Raw genomic sequence first — 13,458 nt, 5'->3', positions numbered from 1 at the left:
AATGCAAAAGTTGCTGGAAAGGGTTTATTACCACGCGCGCAGCGTCGTTTTAAAAATGTGCGTGCTTCTTTTGTCGAGTCGAAATAATAAAGCAGTTCTCAAGAGTGCCACTGCCGCCGCATCTCGCGGGGGTTTCGCTCCTGTCAGGGGAGGCGGAGGGCGGCGGAGGCGGCCGCAGGGAGCGTGCGCGCACCCCTTTTGGAGGCCTGCCATCAATAAATGGTGTATTTATAAATACTCACGCAGAGCAAAAATCAGAGCCGCGGGCGTTTCGACGCGATCTTTCCGTGACACACGCAGCTGAGGTTTTGCGGTTCGCGTCTCAGGTTCGGCACCCTGGCTGCGCCTACACCGCCGAGACACACGCTTTTCGCTCGTGCGGCGAAGGAGATGATGAGCTAAAACACGCTCTCCTCGGCCCGTGCGGTATTCAAATTCAGCCTCGATGGTTTATTGATTGGCGTTCCGCGAGGAAGCTCTTGACTTTGCTTGCCGCAGCAAACATCCACTTTGTCTTCTCCCCATCTCGTGAAAAATACTCTCGACGCGTGAGTGCTTTATCGCATGGCTCGCATCAATTGTGCTTTAATTAAGATTTGTTCTCCACTTGCCAACGAGAGAAAATAAATAATGAGCAAATCGATCGATTTTTCAGATTTATATTCCCAGAACACAAAAACGATGGCAGCGATTTCTTCCCTCGCAATCTTGCTTCCCATGCTCTTCCTCGCATCAAATGCCGAATACGTGCACATGACCGAAGTGTTCGTCCTGCCTATTGAACCCTCCATGTTCAACTGGACCCTTCACGGTACCGCTCTCGATCAAAAATATAAATTATGATTTATGCAACCCGCTTGATTCCTGTGCTAAACAAGTTGCATAACTCCGATTCCGCAGGCGCTTCATATTTAAATTATTTCAGGGGCCACGAGTCGTGACCAATATGAATACAGAGCGACGCAAATCAACTCTCCAGATTTGCCGCTGTGGATGAATTTCGTCTACAGCCCCAGGCACCAACAGGGATTTTTGTTTGGCGTCCCTCCGCAGTGGCCTCAGCCCAGGGAAATAGAGGTGTGATTAATCAGCTATTGTGAGAGGCTTCTTTTCTTCAAATAAAAATCTATTACAGGTCGAAATCGTCGCTCTCAATAAACAGACTTACGAGACAAGGCGACGAGTTGTGCCTCTTGTTATAAAGCAGAAAGAAGGTACGAGAACGGCTTGATTTTTTTTAGAAAAATAAGAAGAGTTTTCAAGCATGGAAAGAACTTGTAAATTTTGCTCAAAGAAAGTTATAAATAACAGTATTGTGGACGCTCTGGATATGGTTGGCAAACAATCATAAGATACTGTTTAGGGATTTTAATTATGATAAATTGAAGTAATTTTTTTAATTATTCCCATTCATGTTGGAAAAATCGTGTAATGTTGCCCATATACCGTTTAGGAATAAAAAAGATTAAAGAAATTTGACATATTCTCTAGTTTCGAGAGGGAAAATGTTATAATAGCTGATTCGAGCAGAATCAATTGGAGATCTGGGTTGTATTACAATTTCAGCTAAATGAATTTTAGAGTTTATTTTATTGTTATTTTTGTAAACTTGAGGCTGTTTTTTGCGTGAAAATAAGACTGTATTTGAGCTGACGTTAGATGGCTTCAAAAGACAAATATTTAAACCTAAGGGGAGGCAGCGCCTACTGCACTGCCAGGAAGGGCACAGGCCAACAAGACCGAAAAGAAATCGTTTTAGCCTTTCGTTTTGGTGTTTATTACTATAGTATAGTAATTTTGAGATAATATAATCAGAAGCTGGGTTCGTTAAACAATAAATGTAGGGCAATTTTCCACTTTGGTGCTAAGTAAATTTGAAAAAATGATTGGATCAAAGTTCAAAATTAAGTACCTCGAGTCAATATTTATATAATTTAAGCTCTTATAAAAGCAAAATTGAATTGTTTCGTTGATCAATAAATTTTTTGACATTTCAGTTCCTGCGCAATACGAGGTGCAGTTGAAAATCCACAATTTGAACGTGGAAGACTTGTTCGAGTCGCACAGACAGAGCCGCCTTCTGGACATTTTTAGGCATAAATTATGGCCGGCAAGTGCAGCCGACCTACATATCACAATGCTGGCGTCTGCTGTTCAGCTTGGGGCCAGACGCCCGCTGAGACCCACCGAAGGCGAGGGGTGAGTCATTACGCAATCTTTTCTAGGAACTATTTCGCTTTGGCACTTGCATGGCCTTCGCGCTGTTTGCTACTTTTATGTGAGCGTAACACGAAAACACGCTCCGATTTGTTTTATCAAGTCGATTGAGATTTTAACCAGACACCTGTTCAATTTCAAAGGGTCGTCCTCAAGCTTGGGAGTTCAAAAGAATTTTCACCGGCCTTGCGGGAGCTGCAGAAAGAAGTGAAACCGCTGGGGAAAATGAGCTCGTGCCCCAGGGACTTCAAAAGGACCAGCGTCGAGAGGATTTTCAGAGAACAAAGGTTCGCCCTTGACTGGTGTTCATTCAAATTGGTAAATAAAATTGAGAAGTCTAGTCCACCTTTTTAATTAATTTTAAATGTGATAGTACGAGCATCTAACAACCAAAGTTGATACCTCGGCGGCGGAAAACAACGATTACGACTACTCCACGTTCATCGAGGGGGATGAATTGTGGGACGCACCTCCTTCGAGGGAAAACGTGCCCGTGCGGAGCTACACTTACGAATTCATCGTCACCATTCTCGTGCCCATGATAGTTCTGATCCTGATACTCGTTCTCTTGTCCGTCATTCTCTGCTTCCACCATGAGGGAATGTGAGTATAGAACAAATTCCCCGGCAGAGTTGAATCGTGAATTCATGCTGTGATTAAAAAATTCCAGCGAGGACGAGGCGTCAGAAGAGTTTTTCAATTCTGTGTTTAGTATTTGTGAAGAATATTGGAGGTATAGTGTACTCGGAAATCATAGCACTAACCTCTCTACACTAACGTTCTCTCTTGCTCTCTACTGTTCTATCGCCATCTTAAATTTAAATTTTCCCTAAAATCCAAAATCTGTTTTCAGAAGCAAGCGTAACGAGGAGGGATGCGAGAGAGTGCAAATGCTGCAGTACACCCCCGTCCACAGACCGAACGACCCCCTCCGCTCCTCGCTCTCCTTGCGCCGCGTTCCCAGCCTAACGCCGGACCGACCGATAGCCCAAAGGTCGCTTACCGCCAGCCCCACAAGCTCGCTGCCCCGGAGCATGAGCCCGCGAATGCTGGACGAGGATGCCCACTTCACCCGACCAAATCCGCCACCCTATATTGGCGTCTTCAACAACAATAACCATGGGTAAAATTATAAAAACACGTTTTGGCTAATTTTCCGTTTGGAATATAAATTTTCATATTATGGGTAAATGGAGAAACATTTTTCAAAATTATTATGATTGATTCGGGGGTTCTGAATATTTGGGAAAACGGGATATTGATCCCAAATTTTTAAATGTACCAGCAATTATATATGTCTCGTCTCCAGATTTTCAAATTTGAATATTTTTGTAGATTTGGGAAAACTCTTTTGAATGTTTAAAAAATCAGAGCAAAATGAACATTGATAGATAGTCTTTATTTAAAATTGTAAATTTACAACTCGAGTAGGAAATATTGAGTGAATTTTGTGGCAGTGTCTGCGAAATTTTGCATTTCTTTTTTAAAAAGACGTTTCTTTTTTAAAAAAGAAACAGTATACTTATTTTAAAAAAAGCTGTTCATTTGCGAGTTTTTCCGCAATTTTCGTATTTTTCCTAAACACGTGTAATTTTATATTAGACAAAAGACTTTTAAAGACTGAAAACCCCCCTAATTCCTAGGGATTCAGTTCATGCCAAAATTGTCCTGTAAATATTTTAGAAAAAAAGCTACAATTTTAGCACGCTGCCCTGTATCAATTAATTCCAATGTTGAGTGGTAAAAAAAGAGTTAAAAAAATAATAATTCTAGTGCTATATTATATCTTACAAAATAATGAATGAATAATTTCTGAAAGTAATTATTTTGAAGCAAAATATTTTCCTCTTTGAAGGTCAAAAAGGTAAAATGCGGGAAAACAAATTTTGTTTAATCCAGCTCATTTTTAGCGCAAAATTGGCGTTTTTGAAAAATTGGACTGATTTTTTTGCACATATTTAACAGTTGACTTTTTACAAATTTTTTACATTCGTGTTCAATTTTTGTCAAAATCCGCTGCTTTTACGAAAACTACTATTTTACCTAAGACGACTATCTATTACGAATTTTTCCTTGAATTAACAAATATTTATTTTGATCCACCCAGATCACCATACGCCGAATCTGATTTCTGACCGTCAGCTGAACCCGGTAAGTTGTGGTACTGCTGAGAAGTTTGTCACAGCGCCCAACTGCTGGGATATTTTTGAAGATGACCGGTTGCTGACAAGATGGATTGACGCTGACAGTGGCAGAATTTAGCCTTCACAAGAATAACTTCGATATACAACGGCATTTGTTAAAAACATTGATGTTGTAGTTAGAGCAATAACTTAACTTTGTAAGCTGCTAAAACAGCAGGGTTGAAACGTTCAAAAGACAGGGGTCAAGCAGTTTTGCCTTCTCTGAGCTTGGATGTGATGTTAATTATAATTGAAATACTTAGGAGTCGGTGACCTCAAGTAACCCATATCAATACTAAAATTGTTAGTTGCAACGTGATTATCCAATTTATTCTATTAGAACAATTTGAGCTCTGCACAAATTCTACTGGTGAAACATAACAAAGAAAGCGCTGGTACTTACTGCATTTTTGAGGTAACAACCGTTCATTTATTCAACTGAATGTGAACAATATCCAACAAATAAATAAGATGGTGAATTAATTTGCTGTTGTTTCAGTTTTACAGTCATAAGTTTCTTTTTTAGAACCTGCAGGAACGAAAAGCGATAAAGATTATATTTCGAAGTATTTACACTGAATTCTGAGTCTGGCTAAAATGGCTAAAGCGATTACGCCTTGGGTGTCGACAACTCAGGCTGTATTACTTGCTTTTGGACTAAGAGCGAAGCATACGCGGCCAGCGTCTGTGCTGCGTTCTTCACCTCCAGCAAAGTGGTCGTCTCCTCCAACCACCCACTTACCACGTATCGAGACGGACCCCGCAATAGGTTTGCATACTTGGCAGCCTGAAGCAAGTCTCCTTGATCGACAAAGTATCTGCAACAGAAAAAATGCTTCAATATTAATATCTGAAATATAAGCAATTTTAGCATGCAAAAGATAACAAAAAAGCTTTTATTATGGCTTTTTACAGGCTGTTTTTCCAAAGCTACAATTCAATTTGCTGCTGCTGGAGCATTTAAGGTAGTAGAAAGTTCAAAATAGTTTTTAAAAAGTCAAATTTAAAAGTAAAGCCGTCAAATTAATTTTCAATTGCCTAAACGAATGATTTAATTTTCTAGAAATAGAAGAATTAATGATGTGGTCAAGTTAAAAAAAATCTCTCCGCTTAGTTAGTTAGAAAATTTTCATGGATTTTTGGACAAAAATGCATAATAATATCTATCCTTCGGAACAAACAGACATTTTGTTCTGGTTTTTCTTTTCAGAACAAAAACACGGATGGAAAATTTTGCAAACCCCTAAAAAAGGCTGATATTTTAAACCTAGCGGTACATTTTACGAAAAACAAAAACATTTCAGAGAGATGACAGGCGGCTTACTTTGCTCTGTCGAGAAGGGCGTTGTTGTCAAGGGCAGCGATGTCGGTAGGGTCATTGTTGATTTCGCTTGGCTTTATACTGGTGTGGGGCTGCAGGAGGACAGTGGAGCGCAGGTAGGACAGCAGGTAAGAGGTCAAGGGCACGTCGTCATCTTTGTGGATCATGCTCACTTTTCGAGCCACCCTTTCGACATCGTTGAACCTAGCTTTCAGGGCTGGTTCAGTAAGTACTCCATTTTTGATCTGAACAGAGGCAATTACAAAGAATTAGCTCAGTTTATTAATATACTATTTAACTTGGTTTAAGTAAAACGGACAGAAATAAAGATGTTTCAAACAAAAATAAAATTTTAAAGACTATAACGATCAAAGTTGAAAAACAAAATTCTTTGTTACATTTTTCAGGCTCGAGATTTGACTCTTCGATACATTGAATTGGATGTTTTACTAAGCAGAGTAATTATAATGATTAGTTTATGTTGTACTCTTTGATTTATTTTTGAGAATTATTAACTTAGAAAAGGTATGTGTTCGGGAATTCAGTTTTAGAATAGTAAAATATTGAACAATTTTTTAATTAATTTTTAAATTTGCCTTTCCATAGCTTGCAGTCAATAGTTAATTTAGTATAGTATAGATACATTAAATTTTTAGCAAGTACTCACCCCCTTTTCAGGCAGCATCTTTAATGCTGCTTCAACAAACTCATCCTTTCTGCCCTCAAACACTTTTTTAACGTCCCTAACATGACCGTCAATGTTCCGACGCTGGTGCGTCCAGTCCTTGGCCGGGAATGGATTAATTCCAAGAGAACGCATCAGACTGTCACAGCTGCGAGATATGGCCAGTAGTTTTGCACCGTGGAGGACAGCCTCTTCCCTCTCTGCGCCAGAAAATTATTAAATAAATTACTTACTGCAACGTTTCAACTCACGTTTAATGTTTTTGTCAGCTTTATTCAAAGCATCAACAGCAGATCCGATCTGCTGGGTGTGCTGCTGCACCATGTGGCCAATCCTGTCAGACAGTTCCCGAGAGAAGGCCGACCTCTGCGACACCAACGCAGCGTTCTTGTCGTCGGTCATGATCATTGCCTGCTGACGGAGCTGCGCCTGGGCTCTCCTCTCTGCCTCGTCCCTCACCTTCAAAACGTTAAAACAATAATTATTAGTTAGGTTACATTGCTTTTCAAACGTTAATAATTAATATTTTTAGCTTTGTGGAATAACAATAGCTCATAACATTGTTTGTACTTGAATGATCTGTGCATGGTATTCTTCGTTCAGTTGCCTCCTCAGTTCCTCTTCCTTGCCTTTAAGGTGTTCCTGCACTCTCTCCTCTAGACCCTCTTCGCCGGCAGCCTTCAGACTGTCGACCAAAACTCGTTCGTCCATTTTCTGGCATGAAAATTTTATTAAACACTCCATTAATTGTATGAATTATCAACTAACCGATTGCTTGCTAAGTTGCTCCTTGTAGTGGAGCATGCGGAGCGAAATCAGCAATACAAACAAATCCTGGTCGTCCTTTTTGGTTGAGTCCCAGTTTGGACCAAGCTCTTGCTATAAATTAAAATTTGATAACCAAATTCAGGTTTAGTTAGGTTGTTTTGCAAACCTTCAACTTGTGGTAGGCAGTGGAGATTTGTGAAGCGAGGGCATCAGAAGGCTTAATTGCCTCCTGAGCCTTGAAGAGCGACTCTTCGGCGTCTTTCAGCTGCTTCTCAGCCTTTGCGATACTATCCTGGATGGACTTGAGCCCCTCAGCAGTAGCTGTCGAGTTGCTGACCGCAGTTTTGAGGCTGTCCAGTTTGGCTTTTGCCTCTCCAGCCGATTGAATAGCTTTTTTCGTGACGATTTCAGCCTCTGTATTTTTGGAGATGAGGGACGCAATAAGCCTCTCGGAAGGCTCATCAGCTGAGTACGTCGAAAAATCTTGACCCAAATCTGAAGGTAAGACAAAGTTTAAGCTCTGCTTAGTTAACAGAATTGAAGATTCATACTTTTGATTTGATTAACTGCGTTGGCCGTGGATGCGGATGCAGAGCCGCAAGCAGAATCAACAGAGGCCTGGAGCTTGATCAGTCCACTGAGGGCGGCATTTTGCGCATCCCTTTCAAGTTTCTTTTTCAACAGACTGTCATCCGCACTTGGCGTAGGGGGTTTGGAGACAGGCTTAGTTTCCTCTTTCTTTACAACCCTGAAATTAATTTAATTTAAATTAAATTAGAAAGTTAAATATGACGCAGAAGGACTCACGGGGCAGCTTCCTTCACTTTAGGGGTGGGTGGTGGGGTAACAGGAGCTGCTAGGGGTTTGGGCTTGTCCTCGGAACCACCAAAAAGATTTGTAACCTTCTCTTGAGTGGAAGAAACGAAACCCTTCGCCGAATCTATCATGCCAGAGGCGGAGTCAACAAGACCAGTGGTGGTGTCGATGACCGAACTAGTTGTTGAAATGACTTGATCTGAGTAGGGAACGTTATCTTCCAGCAGACGCCTGAAGGAGGGATCATATTTTGCGTAGATGGCTGTGCCGACGGTGGCAGCTGTCAAGGCTGTGATCGGGACCCAGATTTTTCCACTACCACTGAAACGTTATTTTGGCAATTAACTAATTTAATACGTTTCTCTGAGAAAATTGGCAAATAATCTTGGTTGTTTATTCAGATGAAGAAATTTAATTTAAAGGTTATGCATCCATAATCGTACCCTCCGCCTGATTTCGTGGACTGATGTGCTCGAATTTCCTTCTGTGGTAGCGCTGACCGTCTCGGGGAACACATCTGCAAGTGGGCGAATATTAATTTCAAGTCCAAAGCAACGAGAGAGATAAAGAAATCATCTTGAGAGAAAATTATTATTGATTGATGCCGCTGATCACGACCGCACAGTAAGACATTTCTCGACACCAAAATAATTTGAAGCAACGTGAAGTGCGCCAAAACTCACCCTTCCGAGGCGTCCCAAGGAACCCTTTACTGTTGTCCGCAACATGTTTTCCTAAAAATAGGGGTAAATCTCATAAAATCGGGCTAAATATGCGGTGACAAGGTGACGAGCGGCCCGCAATGTCGACGGAAAGGAGGCGAGGCAGGTGATCGTTGATTTTCACTTGTTTCAACAGAAGCTATCGATGGCACGGCGCGAAGGGAAACCAGGAAAAACCGTATTATTTTTATTTAAAATTGTAAAAAATACATAGTTATTTCAAAATGTATTACATATTTCAAAGCAACGCTTAAAAACATTTTAATTGTTGTTATTACATATTTATTAAAACCCCTTTTTAATGTTGCTGCTACTTGGGTGGGTGACGTAATTTATAACATTTATAACAATAAAATGATACCAAATAATAAAATGGATTACTTTTATTTATTATTTTTTTATTTTACCAATCCAAACCAGTCCAATTATTGTTTTTTCTTTGAGAACGCACATCCATTTTTATTTAGGGTATGATGCTTGATAGCCGTGATTTAAAAATATTTTCTGCTTGCAAACATAAAATTTTAAGAGCCACCCCTGTAAATATTTGTCTTAACAAAATAAAAAGAGAGTGTATTTGAATCTGAAATCTATTCGCGCATGAACCTGTTGTGATTTTCCTGATTTTATTTTTAATTCCTGATGAAATATCTACGCTCAATTTATTGAAAAAAAGGCAAAGGTGGTCAAAAACAGTCAAAACAAAAAGAGCGTAATATTTAATTTTCCTGTGATAATATTGCATTTTATTACTAATATTTTTTACGTTTTTTACTAATTTATATTTTCGAAAATAGTATAATAATCACGTTGGCGGCCATAAAACGTAAAGTTCTCGCCTCAAGTTGTGAAGTTGGCAGAACTTGTAATAGCAGGGTTGACGTCACGCCGCGTCATCACATCAGCCAGCTGAAAATTGTCCAAGTGGTGGCCGACGGACGTCGTGGTGCTGCATTATTTCAAACATTCATCACATACGTGGACGTAATTCGACCGCCGAAAGAGCGAGATGGAGACGAGCGCGTGGCAGTTGATCTCGAGTACGCAGTACGCTTTGCCCGTGGTGCTGGTGGTGGTGCTGGCCGTGGTGGTCTTTGCCCTCGGCTTCAGGAGCAGCGTAGAACCCCCTACGCTCGCTTACCTCGAGCAAGAGAAGAAACCCGCTGCTAAGAAGGCGAAAAAGCAGGTGTGTTTACTGGAAAAGGAGCTTATGGTCCTCTTCTCTTAGATTTAAATAATATAAACAATTTTTTATTTACATACCTTCCGAGTCATTTCATTCAGGGGTCGGTATTGTGTTGGTGAAATTTTGCCAACTCAAACTGATGTTTCCATATTTCCGACTTATGTAATTGCATCAAGATTAAATATTTTAACTTTTGCTAATTGATGCTGTAGCAGATTTATTTGCATTTGTGCTTTTGGGAAAAGTTTTTGTTTGGCCCGCTTTCATTATTATTTCAGTCACAGTTTAAATGACATTTCCGGAAATTTTACTTCCTGGTTGGCCGTAATTTCAGACTCGTCATATTATCCCGCCAAATTTCGCACTTGTTGTGATTCGTGAGCTTTATTTTTTTGTAAAATGCGAGTTGCAGAAACCCGCCAAGGAAGATGTGAGCGAGAAGACACCTGAGGCGAAGAAACCTGTTGAGAAGAAGCAGCAGCCGGAAAAGCCTGCGAAAAAACAGCTGGCAGAAAAACCTGCCAAGAAGCAGCAGGCCGAGCCTCCCGCAGAGAAAAAGCAGGAGAAGGAGCAGAAGACTCCAAACAATAAGACGTGAGCTTGCCAAGAAAGTGTGTTCAGATCTAATTTCTAATTATGCAATTGTCGTCGGCTATTTTAGGAAAGAGAACAACAAGAAGAATGTGCAGGCCGCGCCGAAGTTGGCTGAAGAAATCAAGAACAAGAAGAACGAGCGCAACCTGAAGCGTCTGAACCAATCAGATGAGAAGCCCCTTGACTTCGACGATGGTATTTAAATATTACAACTTTTTTGCAGCTCTAACAGTTTCTATAGGTAACTGGGTCCAAGCGCTATCACGAAAGGACAAGAAGACCAAGCAGGTCAAGCAGGAGGAAGAAAGCGTCGCCAAGATGAAGAAGAAGGCCCAGAAGGAGGCCAAGCGCATGGCTGCTGAACTAGTCGCCAAAGCCAAGAAGGACGAGGAAAACACCCAGCAGGCTGCCAAGCAGGTGAATATTTCAAATTGTGACGCTATGTTCTGAGATAAAATTTCTAATCAGCAATGGTGATAAAAGTTTGTATAATTGCTGCGTGAAAACTAGCCCGTTGGCTCGCATTGTTAAGGCGCTCTCAGGAGTGTCAAAGCAATGTGAGGTATTTGAGCAGTTCGGAGATCTAATACTGGCTACCCAATGTCAGAGATGGCAAAAAGTGGTTAGTTTAGTGACTCGAAATGCTCAAATTGCTCAACGGGCTGGGAGGCGCTCCGGCGCCAACTCGCTACTTGCTGGTTTGCACCTTTCCAGCATGCGTGATTTAGCTTCACGGGACTAATGTGTAGCGTTTCAATGCAGTCCTCGGTGCGGAGGCAAGTGGCCCTTGAGTGTGCTGGGTCCCTGTGCGGCCTGGTGCGCCCATGTTTTCCGTTTGCGGTGTTATTGGGACCCGGGCTTCAGCATTCGTGCTAGTGCAGTGCGCGCCCTTCCCGGTCCGAGAGGACAGGGATAAAAAGAGCAAACAAAAGGTGTCATTATTGAGTTTCTTTCTTTTCTACAATAGGCTCAGCAGCAGAAGCAAGAAATTAAGGTCGTTGAGCAGGAAGAGGAACACGAGGAGCGCGAGATCAGCAAGAAGCGAAACCGCAAGGGAAGCAGCAGTGCCAAGAAGGCCGAACCTGAGTCCTTGCCAGAAATTGAGAAGCAGCCTGGACCTTTGGCTGCGACCAAGAAGAGCTCTATCGATGGTAAGGCAGGAAACACATATTTCGAACAATATTATTGAATTTTTCTCACAACACGCTTAGTGTTTTTGACAAGTTTTAATAACATGAATGTATTTTGAGAATAAACAAGAATAAATTAATTTGCAGAGCCTGCAAGTACTCCTGGCATCGCCTTTGATGAAGTTGGAGGTATTAAAATGAGGGCTTTTAAAAATCTCATTTGCTTAATTTGTTCTTAACTCCGCAGACTGGCAGGAGAACAAGCCAAAGAAGACAAAGAAGAAGTCGAGAAAGGACTAGTTGCAGAGAAAAACAGGCATCTGAGGCATTCTCGCGATTCAAAAGACATACAAAATCTAAGATTGGTGTTTGACCAGCCAGCTTGCTCATTGATTTGCGTTCGTTTATCCTTCACACTGAAGTTCGAGATGCCAAAACTCCCGAGAGGAGTGAAACACAAAAAGTTAATTCCAGAAACTGGTATCACGATGCCTCCGACGGAACGGAACCTCCCTTTGATTTTCGTCTTCCACTCATATTGCGTTTCGCAGCACAAATTAACGCGTTCCATAGCGAGCAAGCGAGAGTATAGAAGGATGCCAAGGCTTCAAAAAGTGGGTGCAAATTTTTCGGATAAAAACTGAGGGTACAACTAAGAGCATAAATCTATTTTTAAAAATCTGGTTGTGAGTGAGTGGCCGAGAGATTGTGAAAGTGTGATTTGATTCCTTGTACTCTGAGCATTCCCATGATTGTCGCTGTGTCCACTTCCATCCCACAGGCTCTTAGTAGCTTCGATCTTGTGTAAACAAACCATCGCTGGCAATCTGTGATTGGGAACTTAATTTTCTGTCGACCAAAACCCATTGTGGAGCCATTGTTATAATTTTCCCTTTTCATACGTTCTGAGGAGTTGTGTATTTTCCCTGATTCCATCTCTGCTCCTGAATGTGCCAAATGCTCAATTGTTCTGATCATTGAAATCCCCCAAAAAGACAAGTTGGTACATTTTGGGGCGGTTGAACATAAATAATGAGATTGAATGGTTGCATGCAAACGTGACGAGTTGTAGTTAGCAGCTGCCCCCCTAGGTGTTCAAATCAATCCAGTCGTGCTGAAGAGTTTTCTACGTCATCACTCAAAAATGCAAATCTGCAGTGGCATCTATTTTTATCACTCCTCAGATTGTTTACCGTGCTTTCTTCATTTTCACAATCGCAAAATATGATGGTCCTAAATGTTCACGTATCGACAATGCCAGAGCTGGCTTCTAAAGTGGAAAAATTACTGAAATGTATTTTAATCATTGTTTTCGGTAACACTTCTGCAAGTTACATACAAGTAATTCACTAATTTTAAGCCAATAGGTTAAGAAACGAGACTGTTTGCTGAGTTTTGCCCCCTGTATCGATTTATCCCATTATTTCAGACCGAAAAGTGACCAAATTCACGTGACCCGGGGCCACAAGCATATCTCTAGAATTAAAATTCGCTTTGACTTTCTCTACTTGGCCAAAACGGTGCCGAAATCCCTTGAATTACTGACATTGCTGCATTAATTCCTTGTTTGCTGTTTTGTCTCTTTGAACTGTTGCTTAATTTTACCCATAACGTGAGGATTTTTTTACCTATTTCAAACTTTTGTTATGTTTTTACTGCAATTTTGTTTCAACCGGGGGTGTTATACGTTTTGCTATTTAGCTATAAAGTAAGCTTAGCTAATGCATAAGGGCTGTTGATTTCCCCTTGTTTTACACACACATGACGTTTGTTACGATTAATGTGATAAGGAAGAAATAATAAATTGCGTCTGCGATTGTCACTCTCGTTGTTTGA

General features: G+C 41.0%; 3 protein-coding genes across 6 annotated transcripts; 2 read left to right on the top strand and 1 right to left on the bottom strand.

Moving 5' to 3' along the window:
• The first annotated feature begins 20 nt into the window (after positions 1 to 20).
• Positions 21 to 4,883, top strand: Scgalpha (sarcoglycan alpha). 4 transcript variants are annotated; one of them, XM_065495054.1, is made up of 10 exons: positions 21 to 548; positions 656 to 811; positions 926 to 1,077; positions 1,136 to 1,214; positions 1,998 to 2,199; positions 2,361 to 2,535; positions 2,591 to 2,820; positions 2,888 to 2,950; positions 3,074 to 3,340; positions 4,325 to 4,883. In XM_065495054.1, the coding sequence occupies exons 2-10, from the start codon at positions 682 to 684 to the stop codon at positions 4,350 to 4,352; spliced, it is 1,326 nt and encodes a 441-aa protein (XP_065351126.1). In that variant the 5' UTR covers positions 21 to 548; positions 656 to 681; the 3' UTR covers positions 4,353 to 4,883. The 4 variants fall into 4 exon arrangements, with proteins under 4 accessions (XP_065351126.1, XP_065351125.1, XP_065351129.1 ...); XM_065495053.1 differs by having other exon boundaries at positions 22 to 548; positions 3,071 to 3,340; XM_065495057.1 differs by lacking the exon at positions 2,888 to 2,950 and having other exon boundaries at positions 23 to 548.
• On the bottom strand, positions 4,800 to 8,834 carry LOC135946722 (MICOS complex subunit Mic60-like). Its single transcript, XM_065495050.1, has 11 exons — positions 8,674 to 8,834; positions 8,434 to 8,507; positions 7,982 to 8,311; positions 7,726 to 7,922; positions 7,341 to 7,669; positions 7,175 to 7,285; positions 6,977 to 7,120; positions 6,658 to 6,865; positions 6,389 to 6,606; positions 5,725 to 5,966; positions 4,800 to 5,218 (listed from the first exon to the last, which is right to left on the bottom strand). Exons 1-11 carry the CDS (start codon positions 8,716 to 8,718, stop codon positions 5,011 to 5,013), a joined length of 2,106 nt encoding a protein of 701 aa, XP_065351122.1. The 5' UTR covers positions 8,719 to 8,834; the 3' UTR covers positions 4,800 to 5,010.
• A 760-nt stretch (positions 8,835 to 9,594) lies between these two features.
• On the top strand, positions 9,595 to 13,444 carry LOC135945111 (uncharacterized). Its single transcript, XM_065492525.1, has 7 exons — positions 9,595 to 9,898; positions 10,311 to 10,492; positions 10,560 to 10,687; positions 10,734 to 10,909; positions 11,460 to 11,643; positions 11,770 to 11,811; positions 11,870 to 13,444. The coding sequence occupies exons 1-7, from the start codon at positions 9,722 to 9,724 to the stop codon at positions 11,920 to 11,922; spliced, it is 942 nt and encodes a 313-aa protein (XP_065348597.1). The 5' UTR covers positions 9,595 to 9,721; the 3' UTR covers positions 11,923 to 13,444.
• The last annotated feature ends 14 nt before the right edge of the window (positions 13,445 to 13,458 follow it).

The sequence above is a fragment of the Cloeon dipterum genome, chromosome X (genome assembly GCF_949628265.1).
Source record: "Cloeon dipterum chromosome X, ieCloDipt1.1, whole genome shotgun sequence".
In the NCBI taxonomy this organism is placed as follows: domain Eukaryota; kingdom Metazoa; phylum Arthropoda; class Insecta; order Ephemeroptera; family Baetidae; genus Cloeon; species Cloeon dipterum.
The sequence above is the reverse complement of the archived record's forward strand: the minus strand, read 5'-3'. Positions and strand labels throughout refer to the sequence as shown.

Bases quoted from the DNA above. Each gene is read 5' to 3' on its own strand.
- Scgalpha (XM_065495053.1), top strand. From the start codon at position 682: ATGGCAGCGATTTCTTCCCTCGCAATCTTGCTTCCCATGCTCTTCCTC. The intron at 1,078-1,135 runs GTGTGATTAATC...AATCTATTACAG, and splicing joins CTCAGCCCAGGGAAATAGAG to GTCGAAATCGTCGCTCTCAA. The intron at 2,200-2,360 runs GTGAGTCATTAC...TCAATTTCAAAG, and splicing joins AGACCCACCGAAGGCGAGGG to GGTCGTCCTCAAGCTTGGGA.
- LOC135946722 (XM_065495050.1), bottom strand. From the start codon at position 8,718: ATGTTGCGGACAACAGTAAAGGGTTCCTTGGGACGCCTCGGAAGG. The intron at 7,121-7,174 runs GTTAGTTGATAA...TTTTCATGCCAG, and splicing joins AGCAACTTAGCAAGCAATCG to AAAATGGACGAACGAGTTTT. The intron at 6,866-6,976 runs GTACAAACAATG...AACGTTTTGAAG, and splicing joins ACCATGCACAGATCATTCAA to GTGAGGGACGAGGCAGAGAG.
- LOC135945111 (XM_065492525.1), top strand. From the start codon at position 9,722: ATGGAGACGAGCGCGTGGCAGTTGATCTCGAGTACGCAGTACGCTTTG. The intron at 9,899-10,310 runs GTGTGTTTACTG...TGCGAGTTGCAG, and splicing joins CTAAGAAGGCGAAAAAGCAG to AAACCCGCCAAGGAAGATGT. The intron at 10,688-10,733 runs GTATTTAAATAT...CAGTTTCTATAG, and splicing joins GCCCCTTGACTTCGACGATG to GTAACTGGGTCCAAGCGCTA.